This window comes from Trachinotus anak, unplaced genomic scaffold (genome assembly GCF_046630095.1).
Source record: "Trachinotus anak isolate AG129_WGS33_773 ecotype Australia unplaced genomic scaffold, CSIRO_AGI_Tana_v1 ptg000039l, whole genome shotgun sequence".
Lineage (NCBI taxonomy): Eukaryota > Metazoa > Chordata > Actinopteri > Carangiformes > Carangidae > Trachinotus > Trachinotus anak.
The window spans coordinates 2560774-2577946 of NW_027273890.1; the positions used below are offsets into that span (position 1 = coordinate 2560774).

The 17173-nt window shown below is 41.7% G+C and overlaps 1 protein-coding gene across 9 annotated transcripts in view; it reads left to right on the forward strand.

The window, feature by feature from the left end:
• The window catches only part of pard3bb (par-3 family cell polarity regulator beta b), a 189839-nt gene extending 184094 nt beyond the window's left edge, over positions 1 to 5745 (forward strand). For 7 of the 9 annotated variants that reach the window (XM_071472707.1, XM_071472708.1, XM_071472710.1 and 4 more), the window contains 3 exons: positions 972 to 1187; positions 1306 to 1416; positions 1633 to 5745. In XM_071472707.1, coding sequence (XP_071328808.1) covers positions 972 to 1187; positions 1306 to 1416; positions 1633 to 1747 — 442 coding nt within the window. In that variant the 3' untranslated portion in view covers positions 1748 to 5745. Of the gene's footprint in view, positions 1 to 971; positions 1188 to 1305; positions 1450 to 1632 lie in introns of all 9 variants that reach the window. The other 2 variants (XR_011687191.1, XM_071472713.1) reach the window with 2 other exon arrangements.
• The last annotated feature ends 11428 nt before the right edge of the window (positions 5746 to 17173 follow it).

A 17173-nucleotide genomic window follows, 5' to 3' on the forward strand; every position in this document is an offset into this window, starting at 1 on the left:
ATTATGAGAGTAACCTGATTCTGCTCTGAACACATTTTAACACCGGTGCAGGCTTCACTACACATTATTTTTGTCATATTTGAAGCCAGTGCTTGAACACAGACTCGAAACTGAAACCCATTTTACAAACACCTCTCACAGTTATTCACGTATGCAAACAAGCATAAATACACCTCCCATCAGAAGTGGAGGGATGAGGAGAATGGAGGGGAGACTGACGGTGAGGCAGATGGGTCAATAGAGACAGGATGAGAAACAAATGCAGACAAACAAAAAGAGACAGAAAGACAGAGAGATAAAACGTAACACCTCGTCATGTCAGCTATGTGAGTGACACATGTTTGTGTACTTGCTTTCCACTGGGCACAAGACATGGATATCTATTAACAGGGCAGGACTGGATTACCACAGCTGTGTGTGTGTGTGCATGTTAACTGAGCCCTCGCCTGCTTAAAACTGCCACATGTCACTTATATTCTGTTTGCTATGTGATCTTTGGCTGGGATGGGCTGCTGGCTGTGTGTGTGTGTGTGTGTGTGTGCCTCTCCCTCTCTTTCTCTCTTCTCTCTTGTGCAAAAACAAATAATTTTTAGCAGATTTTCATGAATATTTCAGCCATTTAGTTCAGGGACCAAACAGAAAACAACAGACTCTAACAAAGTGTTTGCGGTTGACAGCGGTTGGTTGATGATTTGTTCTATTGTGAGAGATTTCAAGCAGAGAGAGAGGTTAAAACTGCATCTATGTCGTGGTGTCATGCAGGAAAATCATGTTTATTTCACTAATTGTCTTCACAACAACATGTTGGATTGAAAGGACCCAAACTCACAGACAGTGTTTAATGTTTTGTGTCTTTTAGCAACACAAAGTTAAACTAAAACTAACTTCTCATAGTTGTTGTAGAAAACGAACTAAATTAAATTTTCTTATGGCGTCGTTTGGATTCAAACTTGTGCTGTTCTCTTCTCCAGACGGGGGCCGTTGGATTCGGGTGACTACCCCATGCAGCCCTGGTCTGGTCATTACCCTGGACCTCCCCAGGCTGCACAGGGATACCCTCAGTCCCTGTCCTACCCTAACCCCAACTCCCAGACCGGGCCGTCCTACTCTGGCTACCCCCCTGGCCAACCGTACCCGCGGCCAGGTGACCCTCGGGGCGTCGACCCTGGATATTACCCCCATCCCAGGTAATTAAATGCAGGGAGGTTGGTCAGACCTCCTCTCTTTCCCTTCCATCCTCCTCCTTGTTTTCTGCTCCTACTTCCTGTCCCTCACTGCTTCACCACACCTTGTGTCTGCACTCAGCTCCCAGCAGAGAGGGCCCTTGCGGCAGGATGTGCCCCCGTCCCCTACCCCTCCACTTCGTGGACTACGGTACGACACTATGATGCGTGGAACTGGGGGTGGAGGCTACAGGTAGGGGCAAGTTGAGGATGAAGACGATCACAGGTAAATTCTGAGAAATGACCGTTCATCATCTTTAATGTCTGAATGATGTTCTGAGCGTTCACCAGGCTGCATGCTTCCAGTAGGTCTGAAGTATGTCTCTGTTTGATGAAAGCAGTTTGATCATTTTACAAATGTGGATTTAAAGTGACCTGACAAACCTGAGAACATGTCTGACTGTTGCAGGCACCTGGTGGATCCCAGTCCAGACCAGTACGGCTATACTGGGGAGGGAGGAAGACAGCAACAGCAACACCAAACCAACACGAGACAGAAGAATGCCATGACTGCAGCTGTGTAGACGAATCAGGTCCAGAGACGGAAAAAAAAGCAACATTTCTCTTCTGCTCCAACGAAATAGAGCTGAAATTGAATCGCCGTCGTTATCAAACATCTACGCTGTATAATTCGCAGACAAGCAAAGGTACAGGAGGTTAATTATAGAGTGGCTGGAGCGATGCATTATGTCTTTTTGTTTGAAGTCATTTAAATTGCTTTGAGTCTTCCCCGAGTATAAAATTAGCAGGTGTTTTGCTTTTTACAATACTCTGATTAAGTTGTCTCTTTGAAGAATCTGTCACAGGCGCAGGTAATTGGATCCATTTAAATTAAGCCACTAAAGGCATAAATACAGCTCTGCACACTCTCACATTGTTCTTGGGAGTTTCACCACTGCTGCTCCAACAAGACAAAACATAAAAGTGACATGTACTAGCTTGTTAACCTTAGTTACTTGGCCATTCAACACCCGTCAGTGTCTGTACTTCTGTGTGATGAAGCCAAATTTCTTATCTCGACTGAAGCAGTTCATGTTTACAAAAAATGAGACCATGGTGCTGTGATGAATTTAGATGTAGAAAGTACTGGGAAAAAAAGTCAAAATGACCCAAAGTGTGTGGACAAAAACAACAGAGGAATCATCAAAACCCTAAATGTAGCTTTATGCAGTAGGACAGTGTATCCAGTATTTGTAAAAAATGATAATGAAAGTTCCACACAGCAGTTAGTCAGTTACATGAAGTGCTCTTTTTGAGGCCTCAGAGTCTCAACTCACCAAACAGGGAGAACTCCACTTTACCAGCCTCTGTGCTCATGATTCATGTGATGACCGAGTTTTGTTTTGTCATTGAATAATGGAAACATTTTAATAATTGAAGTGCACTATAACCCAGCAGAGCACTGTATGAATCGTCTCTCAGTGTAATAATATGCCTTTAATAATATAATGCTACGACTGCCTTTCATTTTTGTCCAAAGCATTTCTCTCAGTTGAGACGGGTTTAAAGTTTTCTGAATGACCCTGATTCTGCGTGAAAGGGATCCCAGGATTACAGCCTTTCAAACCGCTCTGCAGAGGTACTACATCTCAGATTCATGTCTTTCAGGACACATGACTGTTATTTGACTGAAGTTTGTCTTTGAATACTTACCCTTATTTAAAAAAGACCCCTACTTGAATGTATGATTACATTTTCACAGTCATCTCTAATTAATCCAGGGAGTCGACCTGTGTGTTGCATGACTGGAGTCTCAAGTTTTGGTTTCATCAGACGTCTGATTCAGAGATAATCCACTGCCTTAAACAAAAGAAAAGCTGACAACCACATTATGCTAATATCAATTTATAAACTCTGACATTGTGTGAGAAGCTCCGCTAAGAACAAGATGATCGTTTCGTGATCGGCAAGACACAAACCAAAGCGTTTTCATGCTGCCTCCTCCTCCACTGGGAGTCACTCCTCGTATGGACAGTATTTGTTTCAAAGCATCTACTAAACTATTGGGGATGAGCTCATATGTGATAATGATGCTTCAACCTAATAGACAGCAATTTAAAAAAAGGAGGTGGAAGAAGGAAATGAGCAGAACTTCTATAGTTATTTCATATAATATATCGAACCACTACAACATGCTAGTGTTTGTACTAATCTTGTTTTCTTTTGAGCTGGATGTGGAGCTGAGTTGTTTAAGCTGTTAAGATGTCGACACTGTGCAGTAAACCTGATTAGTTATAGAGCTGGTTTTCATCCTGTGATTCTCTGCAGCCTCTGTGTTTTCTGCGTCTGACTTGTGCTGTGGTTTGGAGGATCACTGCACATCTCTGCGACCTGGTGGTGTAGGCGTCACTGTATGTTGAAGCGCACACAAGTCCTGTTGGAACATGAGCGTCAGAGGGCTCCTCTCGCTGCTGCACCATCGCGCACGTCCAGTTAACCACTTAGAACCATCAGTTAGATGTAACTAAGAGTTGGAGTCGAGCGTTTTTTAATTCTACAAAGCTCAACAGTCTTCATTCTAATGGAGATTAGAGGTTTAAAATGATATTTCAGGATTTGGTGAGGTGCATAAATGTTACTAAAACTGAGGATGAAATACCACTAAAGGATGAACGTGTGGAGCAATGTGACTGAAAACCCAGGCAAAAGAATGTGAATTAGGTGTTTTCTCAAAACCATGTGATCTGCTCGTTTGTTAGAGAAATCAGGATCGTGATGAGCAAGAGGAATGTAGGCCGGGAGAAAGAGATGGCTGAAAAGAATTTAGACAGAAGGGAAGTAGGGAAAGGATGGAAGAAAGGGATAGAGGTGAGGGAGAGGTGGAGGAGTGAAGGGCATGGAAAGGAAAGAGGGGTGTTGATGAAGATGAGTTAAAGGAATGAGTAATAGATTGAAGGTTTTGATGGAGGCAGGTGGAAGAAATGATAAAAACAGAGGCAGTTGAAGAACCCTGTGTATACCTCTGTGATTCAAGAGGAAAAGAGCAGAGGAAAGAGTGAAAATTCATCAGAATTTGGCAGCAGTTGTTCCGCAGTAGGAGGAGGACTCTTACAGGAGTGGGCTTGTGTTTGCTGAATGTAGTGACTTAAGGAATTACTTACAAATATTTGTCTTTTTTATGCTATTATCACTTTTCATCACCAGCCAAAACCTGTAAAATACAAAGATAAATGAATGTCCTGGTGCTCAACTCACCTGTCGAGTATAAAGAACCGACACCAAGATCACTCACATGCCCACGAACAGTAGGTCATTCACTCTTTAGCTAACGTTGTGCTAACGTCGTAGCAGACAGGAAGTTAGCAGTCAAACCTCCACAACAGGGAGGGATAGAGCAGCGTTCGTACCATTACCTCAAACAATGAAGCTCAACAGTAGGTCACATGAGAAGTGGCAGTCGGACTGTGAACGTCAGTCTAAGTGATCGATAAATCCCAGTGTACAGGGTTTGAATTAGCACTGAAGGGGAAGACAGCGAAATCCTTATTCTACATGACAACAACACTGCATGTTGTTTTCTACACCCAGGAGCTTCTGGGTGACGAGTGATGACACATTACGACTGATAATCGACACTGCTGACTTCAATCCATTGCCATAATATCAAAATAAAGCAAGTTCACCTCATTTCCAAAAGGTCACTTTTATTTCTATAGACTCTAATATTGTCCTTTGTGTTACAGTGTGTTACAGAGTGAGCAGGCAGCACCAGAGAAAATGATCTACTGGGGTCACTTGGGTGATTTTGGTGTCATCATTCCTAAATGTTTTGCACTCCTTTAAGACAGAATGAACAGTAACTAAAGATGGAAGGTGTCTTTTTAATATGTCTGAATGCTGGGTCAGTGCCTGGTGAAGCTTTTTTAAGCTACAGTACTGAGATGTGAACAATACATGAAGGTGTATTACTGTTATTCCTCTGATATTACTACACAATTCACACATATGTAACTCTTCACAAGCATTTATTTCCTGTATTTTTTCTTTTTAATGATAGTTGGTGTTGGTTGGGTATACCAGAGCCGCAGAGTGGCCACTGTTACCGTGCTACTTTTCATCACTATTTTCTCCCCACAGACTCAATTCATGTCTGTTTTTCTCAGTTTTGTATTTGCAAATATTAATGTTAATTCTGCAACAAATTTGCTACTTGCTTTTTCAAAATTGGGTAAAACGAACAAGACCTTGTGATGCAGCAGGGTTAGAGATATGAAACATCCTGTGCGTGTCGCTCTTTGGTTCCTGGCAGTACAGAAGGAGTTGCACAATATGAAGGTACGAACCAGAACCCTGCTTTTGAAGAGTTCTGGTGCTCCTGGTTCTCCAGTGAATGAAGGAACCAACTAAATAACCTCTCTGTCACTGAAGTATAACATTTTTATTAAACTGCTTGTATCCAAAACATTTTAAAAATCTCATTTTATAATGTTTGTAACAATAACAATGATTTCTATTGTTTTCCCACATTTTATTTCTATGTATATAACATCTTTTTTACATTAAAAATATTCATTTTAAAACACGTTTGGCCAAAGGTGTTTTACACATGTTCGTCTTTCTCTGAGCTACAGTGCATGCCCAGCACATCTGCTAAGGTTAATTAAATATGAGTCAGGAGAAATTATTTCCCTCATGTCCCCCATACCCCGCAAGGTGAATCATTAACATTGCCAACTCAATTTAGTCCATCATTTAAGCAGCTGATAAATTGTACCTTTTGTGATAAGAGATAGATGTTGGCCCCAAATTAATGCAAGACTAATTATCAATTAGAAAAAAGAGATAAAGTACACTGATTGCAGTGCAAAGTTTTTTTTGGAGTTCTTCTGGCAGGGTGCCATCGGACTGCTAGGTCACATCCCTCCGATTAATAAGCATTTAGTCACAGTCTGTGGCTTAAGGTGCTTTCGTATTTATCAGACACTATAGTGCTGGACTCGGGCAGCAATCAGAGAAGTAGTAGTAATGAGACACAGAGGCCAAGGGAATGTTTTATCAGTCAAGGCTTAATTAGCATATCCCAGACCTCACGGCCAATGGGGAGAGGGAGAGGGAAGTAATTAAATTCTCCTGAGTCACTGCCAAGGTTCATTTTGTGCACAGTGTACAGTATGGATCTACAAACTGTGTGTGTGTGTGTGTGTGTGTGTGTGTGTGTGTGTGTGTTCTCAACATTGAATTCTCTGGCAACAATGTCTATTTAAGTCCTGCTGTTTGAGTTAGAACTTAAATTAGTTGCAGAGATTAATTGCAGTTTACTTCTGGACTCCTCTCACAGTCTGGATCAGACATCTCACTGAAACACAGCAGGAGGACGAACTGGTCTGTTGACCTGACTGACTGATTCTGAAAAGGTTTGATTTCACCTTTACATTGAGGGAATTCCTGTGAAGGTAAAAGGCTGCTGCCACTGTTTATCTCAGAGAATCGTCTCCACACTCTGCAGATCTCAGTGTTTTCAGGTCAGGTTTTCTTTGACTTACTGTATATATGAGTCGTAATGGCTCAGGTTTTCTAAAACTCCAACTGCACTGGACTTGTTCAGCATGAAAGAGCAGAATGTCCAAGTAAATGAGCGACTGAAGAAGAAAGTCGAGCATCCAGCACGTCGAAACTTACAACAAGCTTCTCACACAGTGCAATGGTTTAAACTCTTTTTGACTTTCAACTCAAAATAACGTAGCCATTAGCTTAGCTCGCCTTAATTACGGGTTAACAATTAGCTGAGCTGCTAGCTACAGCTAAATGTTGGATGGCTGTTATCCAAACCCAGGAATGGCTGCGTATTGTTGGGTGTTTTTAGCACCGGTTTGAGGAAAACAATCGATGTAGCCAAAGTGTAAGAACATAAGAACAAAATGCTGCTGGTTTACACTGCAGACCAATACTGCAGTGCAGCAAATACATTTTTAAAATTAATTTAAACTCATTATCTCTGATGCCCCTCAACTTTCAGAAATAGCTATTTCCAGTACAGAAAGTTGAGAACCTGAGGGGCGGATCGTCTGTCAGGGATCTGCTCTGTGAGACACTCGTCTTCTGGTGGACACTATCACCTGACGTGTGCTCTGTCCAGATTGTGACCCACCCCGCTGTAACGTCCCGGTTTCCTGACAGACCAGCTGACTGAGTGGCCCCGTGCTGGTAAAACTTCTGACTGATGCTGTGTTTGAGGGACTATGAAACTGGCTGGCTGATTCACTGACTGACTGTGTGAACAGGTCATTGACTGACTGGGTGTGTAATTGCTCCAACCTCCCTCCCGTGGCGGCTTTGGCATGCTGTAATTATTAGCAGTTATTATTAGTAGTTTTAATAAGCATTGGAAGCCATTGTAATTAGGATTTCCTATTATGAGTGGCTGCCAGTTTGTGGATGTGTGAGTGTGTGTGTGTGTCTGCTTGGCAAGGTATTGTTCAGTCGTAGCTATTATTGGCAGCCTGGCAGCCTGCTTTTTGTTCCTGTGGCTTCTGATTGTTTTTCATGTACACACTGTGTTTGAAGGCCGTCCTTGGAACTGCCAGACCTCCCAGAATCCTCATTAATTATTGTCAACTTCTGATCTAGTTTCCTCTTATTAGCCGTTTTCCAACAAGGCAGTGTCTAACCTCGAACCAGTTTGGAAAGCCCGGGGAAACTTTGAGAGTGGCACCAACACCTTTCTGGTCTACAACTGAGAACCACCTCACCTCAGGGGCCGGGGGAGGAATATCATGACCAACAAGACGCGCTAAAACTTTGGGACTGCCATTTTTAAAAATTTGGAAATGTTCAAAGTCAGATGAAAATGTTTGGATGCCAAAGTAGGTAGGAGATACACCTGATGGAGTCGGCCCTTGTTGTTGTGCTTGGTGCTTGCATCGCTGGGAAGGTGGAGACGTATCCAGACCTAAACAGAGACATAATAATAACCTGTGAACCTGCACTGACACCAGCCCAGAACCACACACATCCAGTTTAATCATGTTGATATCAATTTATCACAGTGTTCATGTTTGTTGCTTCTGGAACTTCACCGAGTTGAAATCATCACTGACTGAAACTGATGCTGCAGTTCAGTTTTGTATGGCTCAGCACTGATATGCAGAAGTGATACATGAGGCCAAATGTCAGTTTTCCATGAAGTCATCAGATTTAACAATCGCATTCAGCAGTTTGTGAAGACTTCAGAAAAATATAGGAAATTCTATGCTTTGGGTGGTGTTGTTTTTAAGGTAGTTCCAAGAGTGGAACTTCAAGTCTCTTGGTCAAAGATGTGTAGTTTTTGTGTGTAGTTTATGTCAGTGCCAGTTTACGTCAACAGGTTGTGACCAGTTCAAACAAAGATTTATTTTCAAAGATTTTCCAGTAGTTTTCGTCGTCTCTTCCTTTCAGGGGCCACAACACACAGGTTTGGAGCCACTGTTCTAGTTCAATGAATCCTTTAAACCGTAAATACAACTTGACCTCAGCTGTGGGAACATGAGAACAAGCCAATGACCACATACTAAAAACAGAGCGAGCAGAGGTGGAAGTGTTCATTACTGCAAATTCTGTTTTCTCTCTCTCTCTCTCTCTGTGTGTGTGTGTGTGTGTGTGTGTGTGTCCTGACAGGGTCATGGACAGTGTATTAAGAACACTCAGTGTGTCCTATTAAGTGTTTGTGTGTAAAAATTACATTTCCTCTGTCCCCTGTGGACAGTAATGGCTTGTGGTAAACTCCTCTGGCAGCTGTTTCCCCTTTTCCCGTCCTACACACACACACACACACACACACACACACACACACTCACACACACATGCAGTGGTAACCTTGAGGCATCTTGCTAGCACACAAACCCACGCTGTCTCTCTTGCTGGATCCTGGAGGCCTGGCTTTGTGTGCCAGGCTCCTTCCACGTTTTCCTGGGCCACACTCGGTGGGACCTCTGGGTGTGTGTGTGCTGCTGTGCTCGGCTGCTCGCCAGCATTGTCTCATGATGTGAGTTCAACCTGAGTTATACACAAACAGAAGTCAGGCGTGCACCACACAGTCTGCACTGTGAACACAAAACAAACACAGGACAGTAAAACACTACTTACATTACTGATGTACACACAAATACAGAGGCTATACAGTTGTTGCGTCTCCATTTAAGGCAGCTGAAGTGGCTGAACCAGGCACAGCTTCGTGTGTGTCCCTTGGTGATCACACAAACAGGAACACAAAACAGAAAGCCACAACACACACGCCTTCTTCTCGGCTTTAACCTCACACCTATTTAATTTTTTGCAGTTCCTTCAGTCCAAGAAGGACGTGTATTTCATAGTTACTTAAAAAGGCTCTTTCAGTTATGATTTTTACTCAGTGTGGATACACATAAAATCCAGCAATTGTGTTCTTCGTTTTCAGAAAACCCACACAAACACTATCCTTGGCTGCAGCAGTATTTAGTTTGTCAGGAGAGAGTGATGAAAGGAGAAAAGACGACCATCAGAGAGAGGAAGACAAAGTGAGAGAGAACAGATCTACTGCTGCTTTTCTCCAAAGAGGAAATGGAGTTGCTTTATTCACCTCAGTGCTTTTCTTTCATCTTCTTCCTTATTTCCACAGCCAAGTTACCAACCACCAAACAAAACTTACTCCTCTTTTCATTACCGTGATTCACTTTTCTGTTTTTATTTATATTTTTCCCATCACCCTTTTTTTTCCCGCTTGTGCATCTTTCTAAACTTTTTCTGACCCTGTAACATAATGAAGTCTAAACTGAAAATTTGGTGTTGTGTTATCTGTTCTCCGCCCCTGCAATCATGTCAAGAAATTAAAAAATGGCCCAATTTTCCACGAATGCCAATAACTCATTGGAAGCTTCCAGTGGAGACGGACTCTGTGGTCCAGACACGAATTCTGCACAAAAGCTCACATGAAATTTCAATTAGAGGAAGAAAATGTGGAATTGGGAAGCTGTCACTCAGCCGCTGTGACAGCACTGGCTTTGTTTTATCTGCCAATTCAGTTTTTGTTTTTTGTTTTTTTGTAAATAATATTTCATTTTCTAAAAAATAATCAGGACAGAATGAGCTGGAAAGAAAAGCGACTCATACAGAAATGACCAGCTTCACTAATTACACGAGTGACCTGTCAAGTCAACTCATTTTAAAACAACAAATTTTGACCAAAGTGCTTCACAGGGAAATGACAATTACAGCCAGATAAAAACACAGTCATGAAGCACATCATAATGAAACGCTACTAAAATAATAATAATAATAATAATAATAATACATAGAGAAGCCTGAAACCTCACAATGTCATTCTAACTTAATTGGAAGGGCCACATGAATCTGTATGAACTGAAAAATACTCCTGTTTGAAAAATACCCTATTAACCTCACCCAGCAGCACAGCACCTACAGCACTGTGCAGCTCTCCTGTAAAGGTGACACTTCAGAAAAGCAGGTTCCACACCTTCTAATCCCCCCCTGCCCTGAGTCAGGTCCAATTTAAATTGACAGGAGGGTCCCAATTCTGCATATTTCAGTTGGACATGCAGGTCCCTGGGGGCACATGGTGGCCCTGGTGTTTAACCAGCATGACAGTTCAGGCCCAATCAGGGGCCTTTATATAACGTTGGTCCCTACCTCTCTCTTCCTGTGGTTTGTGTCATCTCTTCACTGTCGACTCTACAATAAAGCCCAGAAATACAGAGAGAAAAGAAGCTGCAGAAAGGGTTTGACAACGTGAATAACGCAGGCTGCATCATCAGTCCACCAATCAAAACGCACCAAATTATCAACATGACTTCTGTTCCCTCCCATTAATGATGGTGTTTTACTTACTACTACTGACGTTTCTTTTCTGTGAGGTAGCCACACGTTTATGTGCTCCCACCTGACACCTCTAATGTGAAGCTGTCATCATAAAGTTTGTGTTTGCTCCTGGACCAAGGTGCACAAGGTAAGAGCTTCCACATCTACAGCAACGTTTGGGTTCAGGGTTGTTTAGCAACCAGCATAAACGATCTGTACAAAGTGTGATTTATCAACTGTGTGTTTGAAGAGACGTCACTAAACAGCTTTTAAATGTAGTTTATTGTAGTCTTTGCACCACCAAACAAGGTCTGAGGACTTGCCTGCTCTGGGTTGAGTGTTTAAAGTGATGCTACCTCCCAGACAGTGCACAGACCCCAAATTAAAGATGGTTAAGGTCTGACTGAGGTTTTACCACAAGGACAAGCTGTGTAGAGCCTGGGAGCATTAATTCAGAACATTTAAACAAATGCTGTGACACAAATATTGTACTTTAATACTCACACTTGCTGTTTTCAGTGCATAAGCATAATCACACTGAAAAGCACGACAACATGTAGTTCACTGTAAATACCTGGATGCTGCACTCAGAACAGAAAGTATGTGATATGTGACACTGCAAAACTCTTACTTTGAAAATTCATGGATGAGTAGAAAGAGGTACAGGAAGGGGAACATACTTTTTTATTTTAGATTCACAAACTTTAAAGCTCCTCTGTTTTGGGTCACAAACACACACACACACACACACACTCGCACATTTTTCATACAGCCACTGGGAGCTTTCAGCCTTTATACACACACACCCAAATCACACCAGTTACACTCAGTCACAGGGATGGGACCGGCATGACATGAGCAATTATAATCTTCCCAAAATACATCTCCCTCTTTACACAGTCCCTGTCCGAGCTAATAGACTCTGCAGTTGAGGATTTGTGTTCAAATCGCTTGAGGGAAGGAAGCAAGAGAAGGGACAGAGAAAGAGAGAGAGGGTATAAACTTACATGCACAAATATATAAACCCTTCAGCTTCTAATCCTCAGCCAGTGATATGCAGTGAACAGACAAAACTCCTCTCTCTTCCTCTGTTATGATCTTCGAGTACAGACTGTTAAGCCACTGAGTTAATTTCTGTGCAGGATGGTTAGAAAAGCAGCGGCAGAATAACAGCCATGTCATGTTTTGTTGGGAGACAAGATGCTGGAAGAAGAAAAAAAATGGAAACTAAATATGTGTGAAATGGGAGGAATGATTGTCTCACCACAAAACACCTAAGAGAGGGAGACTTTAGGAGAGAGGGATGTGGAGGGAAAGGCGGGGGGGGGGGGCACACAAGGACAGAGAGCTCACAGATGACAGGAGAATGAAAGATGAAGATAAGTGGCGAGGAAAGGATATTGCACACTTGTTTCTGTTTCAGTGTTATGCAGTTAGACCGCCAATCTATCATCTCTTCTTTTTTCATTAGTTTTATTAAGAGATTCGTGCAACAAGCGATAATAAATCACACTGTGGATTTAATTTAATGCCGATTCTGAAACTATGAGCTATGACTGGCACTTAATTTCACTCAAGCATTTTCCCCTATTTTTTTTCAGCAAGTACCTTTATGAACATACCACATCAGCTGCACTGGGGATTTGGTGTTACTGCTTAAATTCAGGTCTTTTCTTCCTCACTGAGTAGTGTACAGAAATATGCACCTCCAGCAGAGATCATACGTGTGTTGGAAGTTTTCTTTATTCCTCTGAGCTTTCACCTGATTTCACTCATCTTTTCCCAGAGTTAGCTCCACAATGCTGACTCACTAAAGGTTCAACCTTCCAGATACAGATGCATTTACACTATAATGAACTGAAATCTCTGAGTGGGTCTCACTGTAAAACCAATTGTCTGCATCAGTGAGAATATCAGTGGGTCTTATTAAAAGGGCTAAATACTTGTGCAAATATGTATTAAATAATTTGTAATTAATTCCGACCCATTTTTAGCACTGTTTTTACTTTGACATTAAACTTTTTCTGTTTAATTTTCTCCTTAAATCAATATAAGTTATAGATGATAAAGTACAAACTTTCAAGAGGGGGGCGAATTCTTTTAAAGGAATTATGAAACCAGTTTGCATTTTCTGCTCTGTTTTGACTTTAGAACATGACTGGAAATTAGTGGAGAGAGAAATGGATGACGAGTAAAGAAGGTGCCCAGCTGGACTCAAACCAGGAACGCTGTGGTTGGTGCGTCAACCCTCAGTCCACCGGGGCGTCGCAGAGCCAGACCTTGTGAAACTGGCTTTGTTAGACTGGCCTCCCTGTCAGTCTGTCAGGGAGAGATTAAATACTTCAGTTTATAAAATCAGTCACATTATTTTGGTAACATACCATGTTTGAGGAAAGTCTTTTGAAAAGTTGCATAACAAAAACTTTAAAAGTAGTAGGAGAATTTTAAATATATTCTTGCAAAATGAGTCAATACTTTCTTAATAAGATACATAGAGTGCATATGCATGCAATATTTCAAGCTCCACTGGAATTAAACGGCCTTTACATACCCAGTAAATTAGAGCTCCATTGACGATGGTTTAACACGTTCACTCAGAGTTTAATGTGTGATTTTAAGTAACTCCTATCACCTGCTCTGGAGCCAAAATCGGTTTAGAGCCGAGTTTGTTAAAGTGGCTTTCTTGAACAGGCCCTCATGCCATCACTCCCCTGCTCCTGAATACTCCAGATGGCCGGTCCGGCTCTGCTTATGAGATTCATTTGGTACCAGTTTGTTGGTAGTGCCATAAGTTGATCTTCTCGTGACTGAGTGCCATGTGCTGGCACGGACAACTGGTGGACAGATTCTCTCCTAAAGCCCTTTTTATCCTCTGGAAGGCTGCGATGGAGCAATGGAAGACAAAGAGGATGGAGGAGAGTGAGAGAGGAGTTGATCAGGTCAGGACCCTCCAAATGTCGCCCACTTTCCTCTCTCCATCTGTCTCACTGTTACTATCCTCTGCCTGTCTCTTTGTGTCAGTTCACTCTCTGTTAGCAGACCAGTGGAATTTCTACCGTGTACAAAATGTCAAACAAACGCACTTACAGAGGAAATCCGAGCAAACAGATGACAGTTGAGGTGGTTTTGGAGACACTTGGATGATCTGTCTTATATCCAGCGTGTGCAGGGGTCGCATGATCAGCGCCTGGATTGTTTCCTGGGAAACTGTTTGGAGAGCGAGTGAAGGATGAAAGGAAGAGTTAAACATGGATAAAGGAGTGAAAAAGGATAAAGAGTGCAACAGGATGAGGATTAGCTGTCGTTTTCTCCACAGCCGATTTGGTTTGTGCCCAGACTTCGTGTTTGTTTGCTGGTCTTTGGGAGTCTGTAGAGGTTTTTCCTGTGAAAGCTGCAGAATGAATCAACCGCAGAAAGACAGCACATGTAACAGTAACAATACCTCGTGATTCGGAAGAAAATTTCCACAGTTGATAAGTGGAGTTTATTTTGTTCCATATAAGGTACTGACTCCTAACTAACAGTGGTCACGCGAACCAGGCGTGGGCTGCGTCTTACCTCTGAGCTCATGCTCCTGCTGCCTCCACTGACTTCATTAGCTCAGTTCTCAGAGGTTTCTGCTGACTCACTCACTCACTCACACACACACACACACACACACACACACACAGTTGTTCTCGCCAGTTTCCTCCGTGTTTGTGGTTATTTGCATCATAGTGATTCTCAGAAGCAGAGGTACAAACACCTTGATGACTCATGTTAATGGGAAACTTGAAGGGGCTGTTTGTGAGTCTGAGCTGCTGCTGAATGTTTTCTTGCTGGCAGCCGGTGGAGGAGATTGTTACTTGACAACAGTGTCGGCCATTGTTACATCTTCAGGGCGGATTGGAGGCTACAGTGAGTCGCTATCGGAAAATGGCGAGACCGAAGTGGGCTAGCTGGCTAGCATGCTAACTTCAGTAGAAGAGCTTTCCACCTCTGAAACACTTTGTATTTACTGTGTTTTTACTCTTTGTGAGTAAAACAATGACGTTTGATGCTGAACTCACATCAACATCTGTTAATGCTAACGTTAGCTCTGTAGCACTAGCTAAACTTACAAAAAGCTCTTTTAAGACTTAAGCAAACAAAATGGAAACTTCTGTCATTGGTTGCACACGACTTTCATTTTCTAATTTTTGGATTAAAAACCCTGAAAAATAATTGATGTATCAAACTTAAACCTAAATGTATTTATTATATATTGTGGATTTAACTGAAGTTCCAGTTCGTAACGACCAGAGAGAAAATCCTACTGGGAGTGAGACGTACGTGGAGCATCACAGAGACCAAACACTGCCCTAGAGAGACGGATCTTTCTCTAATTATGTGCCTGTCGTTGCTAATATCATTTTGCTGTTGTGTTAATACCAAACACAGGAGATGTAGGTGAAGCTCTGATGATGTCAGTGTTTTCATGGCAGGGTGGAAAGAGAGAGGATCATAGAAAGCTCAATTAAAAGGAAAACTGGCACATGCGAGGTCCTGATGTTCCTTTGTGTAACACTGCCAGGGGCCATGCTTTGTAAACAGGGCTTCATGAATTAACTTGACCTCAAAAACAAGGCTTCCATTTTTGAGCCTTTTTGCTAATTGATATCACATTAGACTAAAAAATAGAAAAAGGGACATATTTGCCATATTTTCATACTTCAGCATAAAAGTGGTGGATCTCAATCTACCTTTTGCAATGAGTGGAAATGCAGGAAATTACAAAAAAAAATATTACAAAAAAGTTTTTAACACTTGGCTGAGTTGGAAAAGTTGGTGTACATTGAAGCATGTGACTTAAACGTTGATTGCAGAGACTGAAAACAGCTGCAGACAACATCAGGTGTGGTGCGATAATCAGACTGTTACTCTGAAACAAACATAAATGCTTGATTTCCATCTTTTTCTCTTTTAACTACATCATCTTGTTGCACCTTCTTCTTCTGCAGTGGTTTTAATGGCTCCCGACTTTTCATCTTGAAGAACCAACAGCATTTGCACGACGGCAGTGGATGGAAACATGCATGAATTTGCATCTTTTGTTGAATGTTTTGAAATTCAACAAAAATTTGTGCTACATTTGGATGTAACCCACCTAATGAACTCCAATTCAAAAACAACGTTGTAGAGTCAATGTGGATGGTTTGAAATCTCATTTTCCTCCACTATAACCCAATAAACATGACGATCGCTATGTTAAGATACCACTAGGAAAACAGTACCATACAGAACAGTTGTTTTTGTGTTGTATCAGAGAGATTTTAGCATATTTATCGTATTTCTGAGTGTGTGTCCATTTGCTAAGAGAAGTGAAAGATCAGGAGAAACGTATATGTCTCGGCATATTTGAATATGATAAAGGAAAAAACGAAAGAACAATAAAGTTGCAGAGGAATGATCAGAGTGCTGTTTGAGGTTAGGATATCTTTTTGTTGACAATCTTCATGCGGATCAACTTTAAGCTCTGAGTGTGTGCTTTGGTATGAAAAGACTTTGTGACGAGGGGGTTTTGGTGAATTTGGCTAAAACCAGCGACAAAGCCTCTTGATTTGTGCCAAACCACGTTTTTGGTGTGTGCTACGATGAAAGACCAACACGGCTTCTCGTGGAAACTGATGTGGAGCTAATCCATGGAGGCCGAAAGCATTTCAAACTGAGTGGGTTCCAGAAAGTATTTAAAATAATATCCATCACCACACATACACACACACACACACACACACACACACACACACACATACTTTTCGCTGTGGAAAAACATTTAACGCACTACAGTCATGAGAGAATTAAGAGTTCTAGATTTGCAACAAGTATTTAAGAACTCAGAGGATACTGAGAAAAAAACAATTTTTATAATCAACATGGACTTAATTAATTTTCCGGAATAAGGCGTCCATCGCAGCTCTGCTTTGTGAGCTGATTTTGAAATGCAAATAAGCTAAGAAGCAACGTGTGACATTATTCTGTGTCACTTCATTTTAAGCTCTGTAGCAACTGAGATTTGTTCATTATTCATCATAATGAATATTGTAATGTGATAAAGGTCTGACTAACCGAATTACAGAGGGAAGAACAATGGTGAGCCTGAAACGTAGATATATATTTCTGGTTTTCTTGCAGTAGAATATGAGTATATGTGTGTGTTTGGTGAT